This window comes from Acanthochromis polyacanthus, chromosome 7, assembly GCF_021347895.1.
Source record: "Acanthochromis polyacanthus isolate Apoly-LR-REF ecotype Palm Island chromosome 7, KAUST_Apoly_ChrSc, whole genome shotgun sequence".
Classification (NCBI taxonomy): Eukaryota; Metazoa; Chordata; class Actinopteri; family Pomacentridae; genus Acanthochromis; species Acanthochromis polyacanthus.
In genome coordinates this window covers 4,366,729-4,385,830 of record NC_067119.1, presented here as the reverse complement: position 1 = coordinate 4,385,830, position 19,102 = coordinate 4,366,729, and the positions used below count along the sequence as shown (strand labels likewise).

Genomic DNA, 19,102 nt, shown 5'->3' with positions numbered 1-19,102 from the left:
TTTGTTCATGTTCTATTAGGAAATTAATTCTTTATACAAGAAAATCGTTCATTATATACACTTGTGTATATATAATTGTGTATTTGAACATGTATTTAAATCTTGCAAATAGCTAAAGTTAAACACAAAATTAAGTTACTGCAATTTCCAACATTATTACATCAACCCAGCCATCATAGTAACACTTGAGCCTTAAAGGGTTGAACTAAATCAATACATTAGATTTTTTTGTATTTAATAAGGAGGTTCAAACAGACTCTGGCTTGTGTGGAGACGTCTGAACTTCCTGCACCAAATTCTGATCCTTCGTACCTTGTAGAGCGCGTCGACCTTCATGGTGAAGCCGTCCACTCCCGGCATGGACGTCATCGTCTGCAGCTCTGGGAGGTCGGAGGCCAAATGAGCCTCGAAAGGAACATCGTGGAAGAATTTGTCACAAACGTCCGGCTGTTTACGATCCTGTGGAGGAAGAAAAAAGATCAGAACAGATGGAGGTGGGCTCAACTCCAGATGTCTGGATCTCGACTGCTGCAAACATCAGAGGCTCATTTAACAAACAGTGATGTTGACAGCATTTTACAGTGCACAAGTTTGGTTTTATAGTTGCAGGACAAAAACAAACTTTGTTACATGTCAGAAATGAGCATTTTTAAGGTGAAGAAAGTCCATAATTTAAATAATCTTTAATCTGATGCCTCATGCTGAGAGGTTTGAAGATGCATCAGGTCAAATTTGGTTTGATTTATACGTGAAGCTGAGGTTCTACTCCCATGCAGATGTGCAAATATTAATTATATTATTTTATAAGTCCTATTTGAGGTGTGCAAGCAGACGGTTTTTGTTATTTTAGATAATCCAAAGCAGCACATTTCAAGAAAAATCTGAAATTTTTGAGGGTCAGACACTTGGAAAAAGTTCAGTTCAGTTTTCTGCATGACTTATTTTCAAGTAAATTTTCATGGATTTATTAAACACCACATGTCCACATGCGGTTTTTGAAATGATTAAGACACAGCATGAGCCAAACAAAATCAAAAACACTGATGTACATTTCAAAGTTCTCAAATCTAATCCTGTCACCTTGTAAAGTGCTTTTTGGGATGTAATCCGGTTGACTATCTGCATTCTGGAGCTGTTTTTCTGGTGATTTTTTACCCTCACTTAGTTGTTATTTAATCCATTTTTGACAAATCGACTCAAACGTGCACCATAACTCAGAGAAAACTGAATAAAAAAGAGCTTAAACAGGTAAATCCTCTCCGTACCAGCAGCAGGAAGCGATGTTTGAGGTGCTTGTTGGGCTGGATGCAGCCGTACTGAGGCCCCTCGTTGTACAGCGTCCCGGTCGGGTCGAAGAACGGAACGTACCCGTCTCTGCCGGTGCAGAGGTAAACCTTCTCCAGCTGCAGCTTGTAGGCGGCGTTCAGGTTCTGCTCCGGGTTCCACAGCACCCGGCCGTACAGCGTCTGACCTGCAGGGGGCAGCAGAGCCACATCATTATCAGGACAGGTGCACGGCAAGGTTGGAGACTCAAACCTTCTTCAGACTTGATGAATAAATCCACACACCCCTGACTGTCTGTCTATCTAAATATATATTATTTTTATTATTATTTTAGGTGATTTCATAATTAATACCCTTCAATAAATCACCAAAAGCAAAACAACTACACATGATCTTGCATTATTGTTGTCTATCTAATCAGAATAAAAAGTCAACAGAAAGCTCGTGAAGCAAATCCAATGAATTATAAAAATAAGATTCAGATCATGCAACAATGTGCTAAATCTTCATCTAAGGAAGTGCAAGGCTGCATGGTATGCAATAGAAACTATTTCAAATGTGCAAAGGACAATAATAATCCAATTTAAAAAGCTGTGTGGCAACGTAAAAGAGACAGAGGCAGTGTTATAATGCTTAATTTACATTTCATTTGACACATTACTTGGTAAAATCTGAACTTAAGTGGAGAAATCTGTTTTAATACCTACTTTTTTACCAAGTAACATTGCTGCTACATGTATATAAATATAATATGGTTAAAAGTTTGTCTATTTTAGTGACCTAATTTGCTTCTGCCACACTGTGATTTCCTTTTGGGGATGCATAAAGATCTCTATCTGCAGTATGGATCCACCCACCCATGGAGAACGCTCCCTTGTAGTCCATCTCGGCCATGGAGACGTCAGCGGAGGCCGGATCCATCATGAAGACCTTCTCGTTGTTGCACAGCTGGAACTCGGTGTTGAGGGAGTAAACCACCGGAACGGGCCGGTTGGTCTGCTGGAAGGCGATGGGAACCAGAAACCTGTCGGAAGGAAACGAGAAGCTTCAGCCTCCTCAGAAATATCACAGAGTAACCCAGAAGGTGGACTCCAGTGATGAAGCTCCTACTTCTCTGGAGCATGAGCCGTGCAGGACAAAGGTTTGTCTCCAGGATCGATCCACGGCTGAGTCGGCTGGACGGTGCAGGGGATCAGAAAGACGGTATACTCTCCAGAATAGTCCTTCCTGTTGGAGAGGACGTCAACAGAAGACACACGGCGATTATTACCAAGGTACAGTGAGAAACAAGGGTTTAACGTCAGAACCTTTCAGACTTCTCAGTTCCCCTATAAATGTGACTAAGAACTCCTTTGAGGAGATTCATTTCAGGACCAGAAACACTAGATCTAGATGAGAAATCATAGAAATGGTGGCAAAGGCAAGTTCCCTGAAGTCTCTAAAGCTTCTAGAATCGATGAAATTCCATTGTTTCCCTTTTAAAACTGTAAATCTCATGACTGTGCAAAGAACCAACACTTTCCCGAGAACATGTCAAGTGATGCAAAATGTATCATTAATCTTTAATTGGATTGTAGAATTTAAAAAATCCCGTTTTAAGAATGAAGGTTATGGTTGGTAAAGGGGTTTTCCCAACATTCTTGAACCGGCTGACACTTCTGAGTCACCTGAACCGTTGCATACGTCTGCAGGTGTTACAGGAGAGCAGAGCTCCTCTTCATCTGCTTCATTTTTTCTTTTTCATCTTTGTCTTCTTCATCCTCATTTTCTTCTTCGTCTTTTTCTATTCTTCTACTTTGCTGTCTTCTTTGTTGGTTTGTACTCCATCTCCTTTCTCTTTGTCTTCTTTGTACACTACGTCATCTTTTCTGTCTCCTTCACTGTCTTCATCTTCATCATTCTCTTGTTTTCTTCTTTACCTTCATTGTTGTCTTCGTCTTTGTTTTCTTCGTTGTCATCTTTGTTCACGTCGTCATATTTTTCATCTTCTTGTTCTCCATGGTTGTCTTCTTCTATCTTCATCTTCTGTTTTGTTTCCTTTACTTCACTACCTTCTTTGTTGTCTTCGTCATTGTCGTCTTCTTTTCCTCTTTGTCTTCTTTGTTCTCTTCATCGTCTCTTTCTTGTCTCTCTTCTTTCTCTCTTTCGTTGTTGTCATCTTTTCTGTCTTGATCTCCTTCATTGTCTTCTTTGTCTTCATCTTCGCCATTGTTTTCTTCATTATCTTTCATTGCTGTCTTCTTGATTTTTGTCTTTTTCTTCTTTCTTGTATTTTTCTTCATCTATCTCTTGTTCTTCCTGATCTTTTTTGTCTTCTTCTAAACAAGCCTTAAAAAGTCTTACACAGTGTAGAAGGAGAGTCTAATTCTTGATTCGTGGATCCAGCTAAAATCTCTGCAGTGTTGAAACATTTTGAATTGAGAAACAAAAGCAGTCCAACAACGTCCTGTAACATCTGCAATGTGAGTGTTCTGAGCTTCACTACAGACTTTTGGAGCTCAGTCTTTCCGATGACAATGGGTTGACTTTACATTTAAAGCATTTTCCAAGTCCATCAGTTTCTTGTAGGTATGAACCTGGTATCAGCAGACACTCAGGAATAAGTGATTTGGATCAAATCAGGGGTAGAAAAACTCTGTTGGGATCATCCTAATGAAAGCTGTGACCTGCTGTAGGAGCTGGTGGCCCTCCACAGCTGGTACGGGGAGTCGAAGGACTGGGCGCTCCACAGCAGCTGCATGTCGAACTCGATGCCTCCGAGATGATCCGGAGCCATCAGACGGGATTTATGACCCGGTAGGGTGTGGTGTTCAAGAACAAACTGACCTGTAGGAAGAACCACAGGCAGAAACGTGCTTTTATTAGACAGTACAGATGTCTTAGACCAGCGCTGAAGACATGAGCTGCCTCTAATCAGTTTGCCAGAGGTCTAATTTGGAAAATTTAGACAGTGTTTCATCTACATTTTGACTCCTCCTGAAATCTAGAGATGGCTGTGAACTGACCTCTGAACTTGGCGTGAGTTTTGAACTCGATGACCAGCCGTCCGTCTTCTCTGATGTAAATCCTGATGATCTGCAGTCTGGCTGAGAGGACGCTGTCGGTCTGGATACCTGCAGACACCAAACGCAGGAAATCAGATTAACGTCCAGGTTAAAATAAAAATGCAGAGTTTCCCCTCCTATATGACCGACGAGGCGGGTATAGGCCACCGCCTCATTAAAATTTTGCCGACACTGCCGCCTCACTGGTCTGCACCAAAAAAAAAAAAAAAAGTAATGCTAAATATTAGAAAGCATTGACACATAAGTCCGGTATATTCGCCGCTGAAATCAACAGAATGGCAGCCTTTTCTCGCCGTGGGTGAAGACAGCAGGCACATCCCTGTTGGTCGGTAACACTCAGTTCTCTATGACATCCCGCGAGTTCGTGTGTCAAATGTCGCTCGTTCCGATTGGCGAACAACGAGCATGGCGGACAAGAAGCGGCAGCGCTCCATGGTTTCGTTTTTCGGGGCTAAAAGCAGGTGTGTATCACAGAAATACGTCAAATTAAGTATCAAAACTATCGCATGTCATCAAAATAAAGTGAGCAACGCAGTGTAGGCATCGATCTCGCTTCCTTTACTGAGTTTGCTTACTGTTCTGTTGTCCGCGGCGATACGAATGGACAGTGACTGCAAAAATGGCTCCAGTTAAAACATTTAGGCGACAAAACCTGTTCTACCCAATGAGACAAATGATTTCAACGGAATATAAAGTTCCTAGTTTCTTTTGATAAAATGATTTATAGAGTCCCCGAAATTATATCATTCAATGGCAAAACAAATTCTGTGTTTAAATTCTAGTTCTGTGTTCAAAAAGGCAACAGTTTTGAAAACAGAACTAACTCCTTCAGAAAACCAGTTGTTAACCCAGAGTTGAAGTTTTCTTTCACATTTTTAAGTAAAATGAAGGTAATGACATAACCTTTTTATTATAAATAAAAATGAAGTGGGAATTTGGTACCTAACATGTAGTTGTTTTCAGAAAAAAAAGTAAAAGTCACCACTTGATTCCAGATTCAGTCCTTTGTCGTCTTTTTCAAATTTGTAATAAGAACTGATGTGGCATTTTGGAATGGAGTGGAAATCTGACCAGAATATAACAGACTGGACTAGTTGACATGTTTTGATCGCAAGGACAAGTGGGTTTATATTTGTCAGATTTTCTCCCTGTCACTAATTTTTTAGAAAAGAAACATGAACATTTTATTTAATTTAGTTTTTGGAAATGGCTACAAATACAACAAAATGTGCTCCAAATTGTGCCAGAATGCCCCATTTTGCATCTTGATTTTCAAAAGTGTTATTTTCATTGGCAAGGCACCGCCTCACAGCCATTCCAACCCAGGGGAAACAAACCTTTGAACCTTAAAACCCACCAGGAGCTTTCACAACTATATGATCCACTTAAAAAAACACAAAAATTAGACCGTTTAACAGAACCGGAATGGGTAAAAACAGAAAAAATTCATGTCTGACGAGCAGTTTAGTGGAGAAAATGAATCCAATTTAAGCTTAGAATTATTTAATTCTGCGTGTCTTGCGTAAAAATCAGCCAAAAATCAACCATTTGTAGTAACCTGATCTTACAAAAACTAAAAATTCAGTATCATTCAATGCAAACAAGGAGTCATGATTCACTCAGCTGTGACCAAAAGTCATGTGATAAAAATTCAGGAATTGTTTGGCTGAATGGCAGGCTGTGTAATGTAAAATATCTAAAGTTTTTAGAGTATAGTAAGAGTCATTATATTACCAATTTGAATATGAAAACAGGTTTTAAATGCTGATTTGAATGTTTTAAATCTCTGTAAGATTGAAAATAATATTTTTTAAACTCCATTAGAGTCAGATATTTGCAAACATTGAACTAATGCCTTAACACAAAGCGAAAGGAAAAATAATGAATCGACAGCTTTTTAGCGACTCAGTTGTATTGTGTGAGTTTATCCGGGTTATTTTCGGTCCTGACCCGTCCTCCAGAGCACCGTGTCGTAGAAGAAGGAGAACTCCATCTCGGTGTGATGTTCTAAAGAAGCCCAGCCTCTCGGTGCCGTCACATAGATGTAGGAAACGTAAAGAGGAACCTGAACCGTCAGGAAGGACTGAGCCGAGTCCCGGACCTGGAACAACAAGAAGAGCAGGACTTTAATTCTGTGTCTCCACCTGCAGACTGATCAGGGTTTAAATAACCCTGTGGATGAGTATTTTCAGCTTTGTTAGAGTAGTGCAACATAGAAAAGGTGCTAAAATCAACTCTTTCAATCGACTTTTTCTGCTTTTTCTACGCCAAGGATCCTACACCTTTAATTTGTTTTTGTTTAAGAACAGACTGTCAGTATCAGTCTCTAAGGCAACGGTGATAAAATGATTACACTACAGTTCAACGGCAAGTGTCAGAGACTGGAAAAACTGAAATAATCTGCAGATTTTTAACATTCCAATGGTCCTTGAGCTACTCACGTATGATGTTCAGTTCTGTTGGGAAAATGAACCAAATCTGAGCTTAAAACTGTGACATTTCATCAAAATAATTTTAAAAATTTGCCAAAAATTAACCCTTTGGAGTAATCAGATCTTGCAAAAAAAAAAAGGAAAATTTTGTGTTCCTCAGTGCAAAAAGGAAAATATGGCTAGCTTAGACAGGGTATCTGCAGGTTTCAGCAAGTCAAATTTAAGACTTTTTAAGACCTTTTTAATGCCGTCTTGAATGAAATTTAAGACTGAAATTAAAAAAAAAATCCTATAAATACAAGCGATGGTTAGGGATCCCGCTGTACTAGAACCTCAATGACAATCATTCAAGTTTACTTATTGTCAGTTTATCAAACAAACTGATAATCAATACAAAACACTGCTTTGCCAACGAGACTTGGCGTGAGTAAAAGCACATTGCATTTGGTCAAACACATAAAATTACAAGTGCAATAACAGTACTATATGTCAACGACAAAACACTGAACACACACTCAGTGTTCAAGATCCGTAAGACCTCGGATTTGAGTGTTGCTGCCCCACCAAAGATAACCGTCAGGTCAGTGCTGCTAGCACCGGCGGTAGCAGCACCGGTAGCAGTAGCGGGTGTTGCTAGCTGGGGCGCTGGACCCACACAAAAATGAGAGATGCCCGGCGTTTGTTTTTGGCTCTCTGTCGCCATTTTATGCTTAGCGCCCTGCATGTACGATTCGACCGCTTTAATTCCCATGGTGCCGAGTTTGAAATCCTTCTTGCAAAGAATGCACCTGGCCTTCTCGAGATTGGCAACGGGTTTGAACCAGCTTTGAAACCGACTGCCCTCCAGCCAACACTGCTTAAACTTGCACTTCCCCATCCTGACTGACCGGTGACATGAGGAAGAAAGGAAAGAAGGAGTCTGCGCGCGACTGAAATTAAACTTCCGGCGCAACTTTTACGTTACTCAAAGTCCCCCTGAGTAAATAAAACAGACCCAACAATTTAAGACCACTGACTACAGTATTTAAGGAATTTCTAATGAATTTAAGACATTTTAATGCCTTAATTTTAGATACACGAATTTAAGACTTTCTAAGGATCCGCGGGTACCCTGTTAGATGTGGCCACCAATCACAGGATAAAAATTCAGGAATTATTCTCTTGAACTGCAGGCTGTGTAGTACAATATCTATAGTATGTAAAGTTATCAATTTGTTTTTCCAGTTGTATTCAACTTTTTTTTCTTTTCTTTTTAATGATTTTTGATATCCTAACTGTGTCAAACTACTCACAACATATTTCTAAGTTCTTTCTATTTCTAGTCATGGTTGGTATATTTCCATAGAGAAGCAGGACTTCATATTGAAGTAAAGAAAGCCAGCAGTGACTGAAAATGTGACACACTGAAACTGCTTTGAGCTCAGAGGGTTAATTACACTTCTACTAGTGAGGAACAGTTGGAAATAACTGACTGTCGTGGTTGCTAAAGCTACATATCAGGTCTGACTTCAGGCTCCTTTAAACTGTATTTCTTCCATTCTTGTCACCTGGAAGTCGGCGGTGACGGAGCCGCTGCAGACGTCGATGAGCTCTGTCATGTCGTAAAAGGCGTCGAAGGTCCAGATGCAGCTTTTGAGGTTGAGGTGTTTGTACAGTTGGATGCTTTTGGCCTCGCGGACGTTGGGGTTGAACTGGTAGGGACGGTCGTAACCCGGTCCAAAAGAGATGCTGTCGTAGGAAACGTCGTCCAGGAAACCAGTTTCTGTAGGAATAGATGGAATCAAAGTTTGATTTGCATGTCTAAACATAAATTTCCTTTTAAATACTCATTAAATTATCTTTCAGGGAGTCACAGTTTGATCAGATTCAGTGTTTCTTGTAATAAATCCACAACAAAAACCTAAAAAAAATCTTGGAGCTGCGGTTACAGAAAATATGCAGAGACGTGGTGAAAGTTTAACTTGAGTATCAGCAACAGAACAGCAGAGATAAACAATAATGAACACCTGTAGCCATGGTAACCACACACACCAAAAAAAAAAAAAATGGTGATGCTGCAGTCAAGATATACTTATAAGTTCTGAAAATAAAAAATGCACAAATTAGAGAAAATTTCAACGACAGAAACTAAAATCTGTTTAGCTTTTGTGACAAAAACTAATAAAAACCACAACTAGAAATCTGGCTAAAGTTAGCCAGAAGACTGAAAGTAGCTGTTTTCATTTAGTTTGTTCGTTACTTTCATAGGTTCTGTATCTCCACCTGTAACTACTAAAACCATACAAAATAAGGCTGAAAATTAAAGAATTAAAGCATAATTATATATTTTATTACCAAGTTTTTCACCCCATGTGAATATTGGAGACTATAAACAGCCTAAATACAAAATATTTTGATTAGTAACCTGAAAAAGACTACAGAAGTTCTTCATTTCGGTGGAAAACACAGCAGGTCAATCATGCTACTGCTTGATTTACACCAGTGCAGGACTACAAATAATAATAATAGCATGTTTGTCCTTATAATACAAGTCTCTGGAACATCACATGAAAATAATTAGCATTTTTTCATCCATTCATGTTAGCTACAGTACATCATCTCTGCAGTCAGATTCATTTATTTAGCATTTTACTATGCATGTGTATATTGTTTTCCTACATTTATTTTATTTTTTTTAAGGCAGTTTCATGTAAAGCTGCATATAAGAGCGTGTTGTTTTATGGCGTTTACTGACCGGAGATGCCCTGCAGGTCTTTGATGGTGACCAGGTTGGAGCAGACGTGTTGCTGCCTGTAGATGGACTCTGACAGCAGGAAGTGGAGGTTGTGCAGCGGCATGGTGGAGATCAGCGGCAGCATCCCGTCCTGGTGGGGGATCTGCACCGAGATGTGGATCCTAAACCACAAGCACAACAGGCGTCAACGATAAAGGTTTCATCCAGACGTTTGCTCAAAAAGCCAGCGTTCTCGTGCGACTGCTGACCGGTTGGGATGCTCCTTGTGCTTGACGTCCAGGTATTTCAGCGTGGCGATGAAGGACTGGGCCTGGAAGCCTCTGGCGGTTCCCGTGGTAACAGGCGTGTGGCAGATGGAGCCCTCGGTGCCGATGGTGGCGATGTTACTCCTCAGCGGCGTCCCCAGGTGGCCGGCTTTGTCTCTGGCCTGAGCGACGCAGCGAACGTGGAAGCGACGGCTGAAGTAGATGCTGTCCAGGACCTGAGAGAGATGAGAAAATGACAGAAAAACAGGAGGACGGAAGATTAAAGACGGTACTGCAGAGAGATGAAATACGAATAATTCCAACAGAAAGACAAAAGCACCAATTCGTCAATCAGTCTCTTGGTACCGTCTGACTTTCAAACCTTGACTGATGCTTTCAGCTACACACCTGTGTGTTAAAAAGTTTAGCAATTTTCCTAAAAGGACTGGCCATTTCTTGTGCTTGTTTTGTTGTTTTTTTTTTAATACGAGCAGTAGTTCCTCAAGTATCGTCTTTTAACTCGTCCTGCTTAAGCGTATTAATTGCTAGTTATGTTGATCCTCACATTTTTTCATTTTTGATCAGCTAAAGTTGTTTTTATCTGATTTAAAATGTGTTTCTGAACAGCTCTATGTATTGTCCATCATGGATGTATGATTTTAATACTTATTTTATTTGAGCTGATTTATTCTAGGCTCTGTTTTGGGGACTTGTAGTCGCAGATCCACAAATGGGATGTTTGCCATCTTCCGTTGTACTAAGGAAAAGCTTTGATGTTTGTTTTTTTTTTTAAAAGAAAAGTATGTATACAAATGGCACCATGACAGTCTGATAGCTGCAGATACAGTATTCCAATTTTAAAAAAGTCTGTTTAATGTATCTTCTCCTCCTTTACCAAAAACTTCAGCTAATAATATACCACAATACTGTCAAAATGAAAAGAGTGGGGGAAGCTAATAGTACACTAGTTACTAGTAAATGATAATTACAGTTAGAGGATACAGAGTCTTTACTATATAAAGTGTATATTTTGTCTTTCTTCAGCACTAATCTTCATTGTATATTATTGCAATGGAAGTTTCCTGTTATGAGTTTATATTCACCATATAATTGACGGTAATGTTCATCACTACGCAGATGATACCATTCTGTATTCTTGTTTTAACTCTATACAAATCCATGCTTTCTGTCAGTGTTCTTCAGCATTAGAACACTTGCATTAGGTTGGCAATTTTAAGATTGTGAACCCCAAAATCTTCCAGTGGTTGCCAAAATTACACAATTTATGAGTCAGAAACTGTTAAAACAGAAAAAAATTTCAGGATATTTAACTTTTTCTCTCTGGATTTTATGTTACTTCTGGCTGTCACCAGTTGAGTTAGTTTGCCTTTTAGTCAAGAAGACCATTTTCAAAAGTTTGCTGGTTAATCCTTCATTTTCCTTCTAACACAAACTCACCATATGGTTGACGCTGGTGTACGGCGTTGTATCCGTGACCGTCTCGAAGGGCGACCGAGCCCCGCTGGTGTCCGTTGGCGCCGCCACCTCCCAGGAGAAGTGAACCTGGGTCTGGTTGATTCCCGCCTCCTCACAGCGCTCCTTCATCACCGAATATTTGGGGTAGTGGGGATCACAAGGGGTGACGCAAACCAGAGGATAACCTGGAGAGGGAGTCTTCTTACTGCCTTCTTTGGTGACCTCCTGGACGTGATCGTAGTCGGCGAGCGAAACCACCTGAGGAGGACGGAGGATGGGGGATGATGCAAAGGATTTTACAGGATTTCAGGTTTTTTTAAGACAGTCTGCAACACCAAGATTAAATTCCTTCAATCACTTTGGGTAAAGTCAACCAGCATATAATATTCTAATGGTGTAAGAACATAGCTGAACTGATGTATTCATTGTAAGCAGTTCTGTAGGAATGCATATTAAATGTAAAAGCCTGAAGTAATAAAACACTGCCCACATTTACTGCAGAGTTCCTGAATATACATAGGAGGATAGGAATGTTTGTGCCAGGAGTGGAGATGTTTTACTGACGGGCTTTCTAAACAACAACAACAACAACAACATATTGTTGCAGAAAAGAAGCAACTAATATCCTCCAAAATGCATCTGGTGCCAGTTTTTTCTGGTGTTTTAGTTTAAGTTTTCTTACGATTGGTGGCGCAGGAAGGATGAGACTGCCGGAAGCCTCCTGGTCCAGGATGGTAACTGTCGCCATGGTGATCTCCCCAAGCACCGCCTCCACCGGATCATCGGGGCCGAGAACCAACGAGAAGGACTCGTGCCACTCCCGGTCCTCATTGGACAGAATCTCCACTTTGAACAGAATATGGTCCATTCCTGTGAAAATAATGAAACTATGAAGATATTCACTCCCACTCAAAGCATTCACGCACTAAGTTAGAAGAAATTTTGCTGTTTTTTTGGTTTTTTTAGGTCTTTTGAGGGGTTTTTGGCACTGACCAGGGGTGAATTTCAGCACTCGACTCTTGGGATTGTAGTCGACTCCGGACTGGGCTGATCCGTCCCGGGTGCTGCAGCGGATTTTGGATGTTCGGTCCAGATCGCCGTGACGGATCACCTTGATGTTGAGAACCTCGATGCCGTCTGGACCCGGAGGCTCCCGGACCTGGTAGGACGCCTGCTCAAACTCGATGGTGGGAGCTGGAAGTACACGAAAAGATAGAAAACACGTTTTAAGTCACAGAGATAGATCTTGACACAACTAAAACAACAGTCCTGTGATAAATCCTACCTTCATGAAGTTTGTAATGTTGTTGTGAAACTGAGTTGAGTTGTTTCTGATGTCTAATCTATCCAATATATAACACACTGTAGACTTTTTGTGAGGCTAGCTGTTGTAGGTTGTTGTACCAACTACAACAAACTGGCAGTACCAAGCTAACAAATAAACCTTTGATTTTGATTCATATTAAACATCTTTGTATACACTACCCATAGACAATAAAGAATTGTAGGGAAAAAATACTACACTGTACGAGAATAGTTGTAACATTCATGATTCTGTCTGATGTGTTTTTAGTTGTGACAACTTGATGGTGCATATTTCACCATGGATCTCAACCTTTCACAGAGACAAAAAACATCACGTTTTGTGTCAGCTAGCAGCAGCAGAGATGATCTAGTCTTCATGTGGAGGTTCATTGTGGTGATAACAGATGGGTTGGCGGCTACCATCAACAGAAGAACCAACAGTTTTCACCTTGGAAAAGCTCCAATCCCCAAGAGGCGAAGTGGTGCGTCAGCTCAAGAGCACCAGGAGCATGCTTGTTGTTTTATTCAACATCTACATAGTTGTGTGTCGTGAATACATCCACCATGGTTGGACTGTTAAAGCCCACTTCTACCATCTGAGGCAGAACATTTGGTACAAGTCCATCATGAAAACCTGCTCACAACACAGTCATTATACAAGAGTCTTTTTGGCTTCAACAACACAATCGTCAGTCTCCACTCGCCCCCATTTGCTTGATTTGGCTCTCAGCAATGTCTTCATCTTTCTCAAGATAAAATTCAGGCTGAAGAGGTTGCTGTTTTCACACAGATTAGGAGATTTAGCGCTTATCGCAGACAGTACTTGACATCTGGGGAGTGCTACAAGTGTTGCAGGAGCACTGGGAGCAGAGTATCGCTGCACAAGGAGATTACTTCAATGGGGATGACAGCAAAGGCTTTTTGATTGCGCCTTGTATGTGTACAACCATTTTACCAAAAAATAATGACTGGCATGACTAAATAAATACGATTTGACCACTGCAAGTGTTCTGCACATTTGAAAGATATGGGCTCATACATGATGTTCTGTCTGCAAGAACATAATGGGAGAGACTAAATTAAACTTGTACAGGTCAATCCTTGATAAAGACACTTCAAAATATTGCACCAAAACCATAATGTAAGCCTTTCTCCAGGTAAATGAAGAAGATAATGAAAGTTATCCACAGTTTTCTTGCTAACCAGTCTATTAGCAGATCAGTATATCTGAGCATCGACCTACCGTCTTCATCATTGGTGATGGTGATGGTGACGATGTCGTTGACGCCCACCATGGCGCCGCTCCAGTGGTCACCCTGCGGCGTCCCAAGATGCACCTGGAACTCCTCTTCAGGCTCAAATACGGAGTCATCGTGGACGTGAACTGTGCAGTTCTTCACCTGAGAAGCAAACAAACATGTTGATGTGTAGCTTCTGAGAACAAACACTCTACGACCCTTCGGCACACTGTGATGATCACGCTACCTTCTCTCCTTTGAGGAAAGTGATGCGAAACTCGTCTGCGTTCCTTCTCTCCTCGAAGTCGTCCATCACCATCGCCGACATGGTTCTGGTGAAACAGCGAACCGACGACTTGAAGGACAGATCACCAGTCCGGATGATGGGGATGTGGAGGACGTTGTCTTTCTCCTTCACAATGTAGGAATTCTTCTCAAACTGCATGCTGGGAACTGAGAGACACGAAGACGGCTGTGAGACATCTTAACTTTAGTTCAATGTAATTTGGATTTCAATTATTAAAGTAAAATTAGTGACATGACATGTTAGGAGAACATATCTTTTGGTGCTTTTCTATGGCGAACAGCTGTTTTTTTCATGAAACAATCCTTGCTGCTTATGATGCTTATGATCTTTCCATGGTTTTTGATTGATCGTAAAAAACATTTCTGTACAGTTTTTTAGTTCCTTACTTTCCACTGAAGCAGTGACTGTCATGGCTACAATTAGCTAGCTAGTGTTAGCTAAAGTAGGGCGTCACATTCTACACGTGGACACGACAGAGCTTCACTTGAATGAAAAATGCTGATTAAATTACTTATCATTTTAATCCTGTTTTAGTGGTAGAAAATGGATTTTCAAAGTGGGAATCCATCTTGTAATTTATGCTAACTACGTCTAGCGTTTGCCGGTACTTACTGTCCTGGAAGGTGTCGGTGATGACCACGTTGGCTTCGTAAGGTTCCTGCAGGACGGCGCCTTGGGGAGAACTGAGGAACACCACGAAGGACTCGGATCCTTCGATGGACGGGTTCTGGATGTCGTCCATGATGGTCAAACTGCATGTCTGTTAAAGAAGGAGGTTTGTAAAATGAGCTAACATGGGGGATAAAAACTCCTTCCTGGTAGTCGGAGAGGAAGCAGCTTTGCTTTAGTGAGCTCCACTAATGATTGAAAAAGCTAAAACCACAGTTGTATCCTTCTCATCCAACTACCTGATTGACATTTATCCATGTAAAGCTGTTAATCCTGAAGAGTTAACTCCAATTTGGCTCCAATTTAAGCACCCAAAAGTGTAATACTGAATGTCTTCCGTACCTCTTCGGTTTTTCCAGGTTTGAACTCCACCTTCTTGGAGCTGGGGATGTAGTCGACCCCTGGACTGGCTGACGGAGGGTCTGAAGGTCTTGTTGCGCACCAAACAGAGGTGATGGAGGAAAGGTCGCTACCGTGACGTAGCACTGGTATCTCAATGGTACCTGGATGGTGGAGAAACAAATGAAAAGCAGCTTTAAAAGCACGAAAAATTGGATTGATGGTGGTTTTTTTTTTGCCTTTTTTGACAGCTGTGGCACAAACAAATGTGGGAAATGCTGAGAAACCAGCAGGAATATGATATTCAGTACAGCAAAGATCCAAACTAAACCCACTGCTGAGGGCTCTTCTAAACTACACATGCATCCTTGAGGTATTTTTCTTGAATGGGACGGATCGTATGATATCAGATGACCTTCAACAGCTTCGGTCGCAAACTCTGCCTCGGTCTGCAATTTCCAAAGTCCTTCAGGTTGCGAACTAATTAACGGCGGCAGAATAAATTGAGCGAGAAGCCGAGTTTTTCAGCTAATTTTGCTGCAGCTAATGATGCTGACGGTTCAACACTGCACGGCCGACGCCTTTATCCGAGATTAAAGCGGTGTCAGAGGGCAACGAAGAGAAACAAGAGAGGAAAAGAGGCAGAAAGGATTTCAGCGGGCGGAGAGAGTGCTAATTATACAGAGTCTGGAACAAAATATCCGACTCACTGTTTGGTGTTCCAAAACAAATTAAACAAGGAAAATATGACAGACTGCAATGCAAACAGTATCTGAAAAATTATAAGAGATTAATGATTAATGTTCCGAGAAAAAGATATGTAAACATGGAGGGAGATACGAGTACATTTTTGATGCTGTACCCTTGCACTGTAAGTTTCTGTATTACTTTTTCCTGCTCTGTGTCCTACATTATAACCAATGCAGAGGTTTTAACCTCTTGAAATGGCTTTAAAGGACCAGTTTAACTCATATAATGCAGTTTTACACTCATCAAAAACTTTGTTAATGCATCAAAATGACCTATTTTCAGGGATTATAACCATTTTTGCTATTTTTCCACATATAAAACCCACACAAGTCTTGTTACTGACATTCTAGCTTCCAAAGATAAACAAGAATGTTAGAAATACCAATTACAAACAGCAGAAACAGGACTACAGTAGTATCTTTACATTTCTGCATTATTTCACTTGCTCTGTTCCCTTAATTACAACCAATACACCATTTTTTACTTCTTGAAATAGCTTTTAAAGGACGACTTTAACTCATATAATGCAGTTTTCCACTTGTCAAAAAGTAACTAAAGCCCCTACATTAGCACTAAAATGTTATTCAAGCATCAAAATGACCTAATTTGAGGGATTATAACCACTTTCACTTCTTTTTCTACATATAAACCCATGTTAATTTCAGTCTACTTTCCAAATATAAATAGGGATATTAGACACACCAAATAAGAACAGCTTAAACATCAGAAATAGTACAGTTTTCCCTAAATCTGGCCTCCATTAGGTACAATCTAGCTTCCAAATATAAACAAGGATGTTAGAAATATCAAATATAAACAGTCTAAACATTAAAAACAACACTATAGCATCGTCTATTATCATAAGTCTCATGTCTGGTTATGGTATAAGCTGCATTGTTTTGGTCCCAATTACAAAAAAAAGTTTCACAAACATGTACTTTTATTATTACTGTCATGGATATAAAGTTATGAGTTTTGGCAAATTGTGATGGTTTGATTTGGATAAATCAGCTGTAGATGGACAAAGAATGCAATATCCAAAGACAAACTCTTTATTTAGTCATGGATATCGCAAAATTTCCACATTTCCTTTAATCCGAGAAGATATTGTGTAGTTTCTTCAAGAACTTCTCTTGGTTTTGGTGAAAAGCTGTAGAAAATCTAGAGAAAAAGCAGTTCCTACCTGCGTCCTCGCTGAAGGTGAAGGTGGCGTTGCCGAGGGAGACCGTGGAGGCGTCGTTGGGCCCGTCGATGACCACCTTGGCCACCGAGACGTCCCCCATCCGGGCGTTGTCGGACGCGTCGGACAGCACCAGCTCAAACTCCTCGGACAGCTCGTACTCGCTGTCGTCGATGAGCTTCACGTCGCAGGTGGACATGCTGACTCCGGGCCCGAAGACGACCCGATTGTCGGTGGTCATTCCTCGGCTCTTGTAGTCGGAGCCGGACTCGAGACCGTGGAGGCTGCTGCCCTGAGCCGACTTGGCCACGGTGTAGCAAAGTGCCGACACGGTGCTGGAGGAGTCACCTGGATGGAAGGAAAAAAGACGGGAAGCAGAAGGTCAACGTTGGGAAATAGAGGGTCGACGTTGGGAAATAGAGGGTCAGCTTTGGGAAATAGAGGGTCGACGTTGGGAAATAGAGGGTCGACGTTGGGAAATAGAGGGTCAACGCAGCCTTAAAACAGGAAGTGAAGATGTATGAAGACAGTAACGTGGTGAACCTTCCATACCTTTCCTCTCGATGGGAGCGTGGATGAAGCCGGTGCTTTCGTTAACGTGGTACGTCTTCTTGTCAAACTGCAGCGTCGGCTCGTCCTCGGTGTCATTGATGTTGACGGAGGCTCGGGTCTTTCCTCCCAGCAGAGCGTACACCGGCATGCTGAGCTCCACCTGGAAGCTCTCGACGCCCTCGAACACCCGGTCGTCGTTGATGACGATGGTGCAGACCTTGGTGTCCTCGCGCTCGTCGAACTGAACCTGCAATGGCAAAAAAGAGTTCGTGGTAAAGTCTCTGTGGTCCAATAGTTGGAGTAAAATGCTCCTCCTTAATTGATATTTTTAGGAAAAACCTCAAGAAATAAATGTTTTTAATGGCTTTTGGCCGCTATAAGTGGTTCCTATTCATCTGAATTTTAGAAACTGATCCTACAATTTGCTATCCTCTTTTGACTCTTTAACGCTTCTGTTTTTTGAATTACTTTTACAGGTTTTATTGTGTCTTGAATTTTGCACAAAAGTCTCAAAACAACTCAGGTTGTTTCTAAATGTGCTATGTGAATATATTCAAAGTGATTTTAGTGTGGTAGAAAGAGAAAACAAAAAAAATTGTCAGGTGCAGAAATTTGACCAAGCACAGGATTGAAATTGAAGCTATTTTTTATCATTTTAAATAGAATATTTTGTCAGTATTATCAGTGAATTTATAAGCAATGCCAGAGTAAAATCTGCTCTGAACAAAGAAGATGAAACTCTACATGGTGCACATTAACAAAAAGCTGTCACTAGAATTACATGTTTAGTAAATTTTGATCACTCATCCCAGTATTTTCTGTTTTTTTTTAAGTAAAATAAACGGAAACAACACAGATAAAATGACAATAAACAGCAGCGTTCTGAAGCTGGGGTACCTGTCCGGCGTACTCCACGTAGTCCTGCTGACCCGGTTTGGATCCGGTGCTGCTGGTGGAGGTTGCGCTGCCTTGTTCCGTTCTACAGAGGACGATGGCGTACTGGTTCAGGTTACCGGTTCTCTTCACCGTCACCGCCACCGTCCCGGCCTTCTCACTGACGTTGTAGCTGAGGAACAAGCTACACGTCAGTTTACAGAGTCTGGAAGTCAGTTTCGGGTCAAAGTAATTTCAGTATTGTTTATCAGGAATCCACCAAAAAAGACTCTTCCCTGTCAAAGTGAGAGCAGATTAAAAAGTAGGGACCGGAGATTCGAACCTTTTGTGCTCGAAGCTGATCAGAGACCACTGGACGTGGAAGACGTTGTCGCTGACCACGTTGGGTTTGCTGTCTTTGACCAGGAACTTGAAGTTGTCCATCGTTTCCTGGACGTTCTCCTGATGCAGAACGTAGCGGATCAGACCCAGGTTGATGTCGGCTGGAGAGGAACAAGATCAGATTCATGACGAGCAAACACTGGATTAGTTTATCGCAGTTATTTCCATCTTTTAGGGAAACACGAGGTCTTTTTTGATCGTCTTTCTGTGTTAGTCGGCTTAAAACCAAACACAAGTTGTAGTCAGTTAAT

The 19,102-nt window shown here is 41.1% G+C and overlaps 1 protein-coding gene and 1 long non-coding RNA gene across 2 annotated transcripts in view; one reads left to right on the top strand and one right to left on the bottom strand.

The window, feature by feature from the left end:
• The window catches only part of LOC127534895 (uncharacterized), a 382,765-nt gene that overhangs the window by 25,934 nt on the left and 337,729 nt on the right, over window positions 1–19,102 (top strand). The gene's annotated exons all lie outside the window — the stretch shown is intronic.
• Window positions 1–19,102, bottom strand: part of fras1 (Fraser extracellular matrix complex subunit 1) — a 338,079-nt gene that overhangs the window by 2,420 nt on the left and 316,557 nt on the right. The window contains 21 exon segments of the mRNA XM_051951259.1: window positions 313–459; window positions 1,266–1,471; window positions 2,142–2,308; window positions 2,395–2,511; window positions 3,951–4,110; window positions 4,290–4,397; window positions 6,300–6,450; window positions 8,329–8,543; window positions 9,516–9,676; window positions 9,764–9,996; window positions 11,219–11,494; window positions 11,919–12,106; window positions 12,230–12,430; window positions 13,785–13,941; window positions 14,027–14,232; window positions 14,699–14,846; window positions 15,098–15,258; window positions 17,028–17,372; window positions 17,577–17,823; window positions 18,474–18,642; window positions 18,793–18,952. Of these exon segments, the coding sequence (XP_051807219.1) occupies window positions 313–459; window positions 1,266–1,471; window positions 2,142–2,308; window positions 2,395–2,511; window positions 3,951–4,110; window positions 4,290–4,397; window positions 6,300–6,450; window positions 8,329–8,543; window positions 9,516–9,676; window positions 9,764–9,996; window positions 11,219–11,494; window positions 11,919–12,106; window positions 12,230–12,430; window positions 13,785–13,941; window positions 14,027–14,232; window positions 14,699–14,846; window positions 15,098–15,258; window positions 17,028–17,372; window positions 17,577–17,823; window positions 18,474–18,642; window positions 18,793–18,952 (3,923 nt within the window).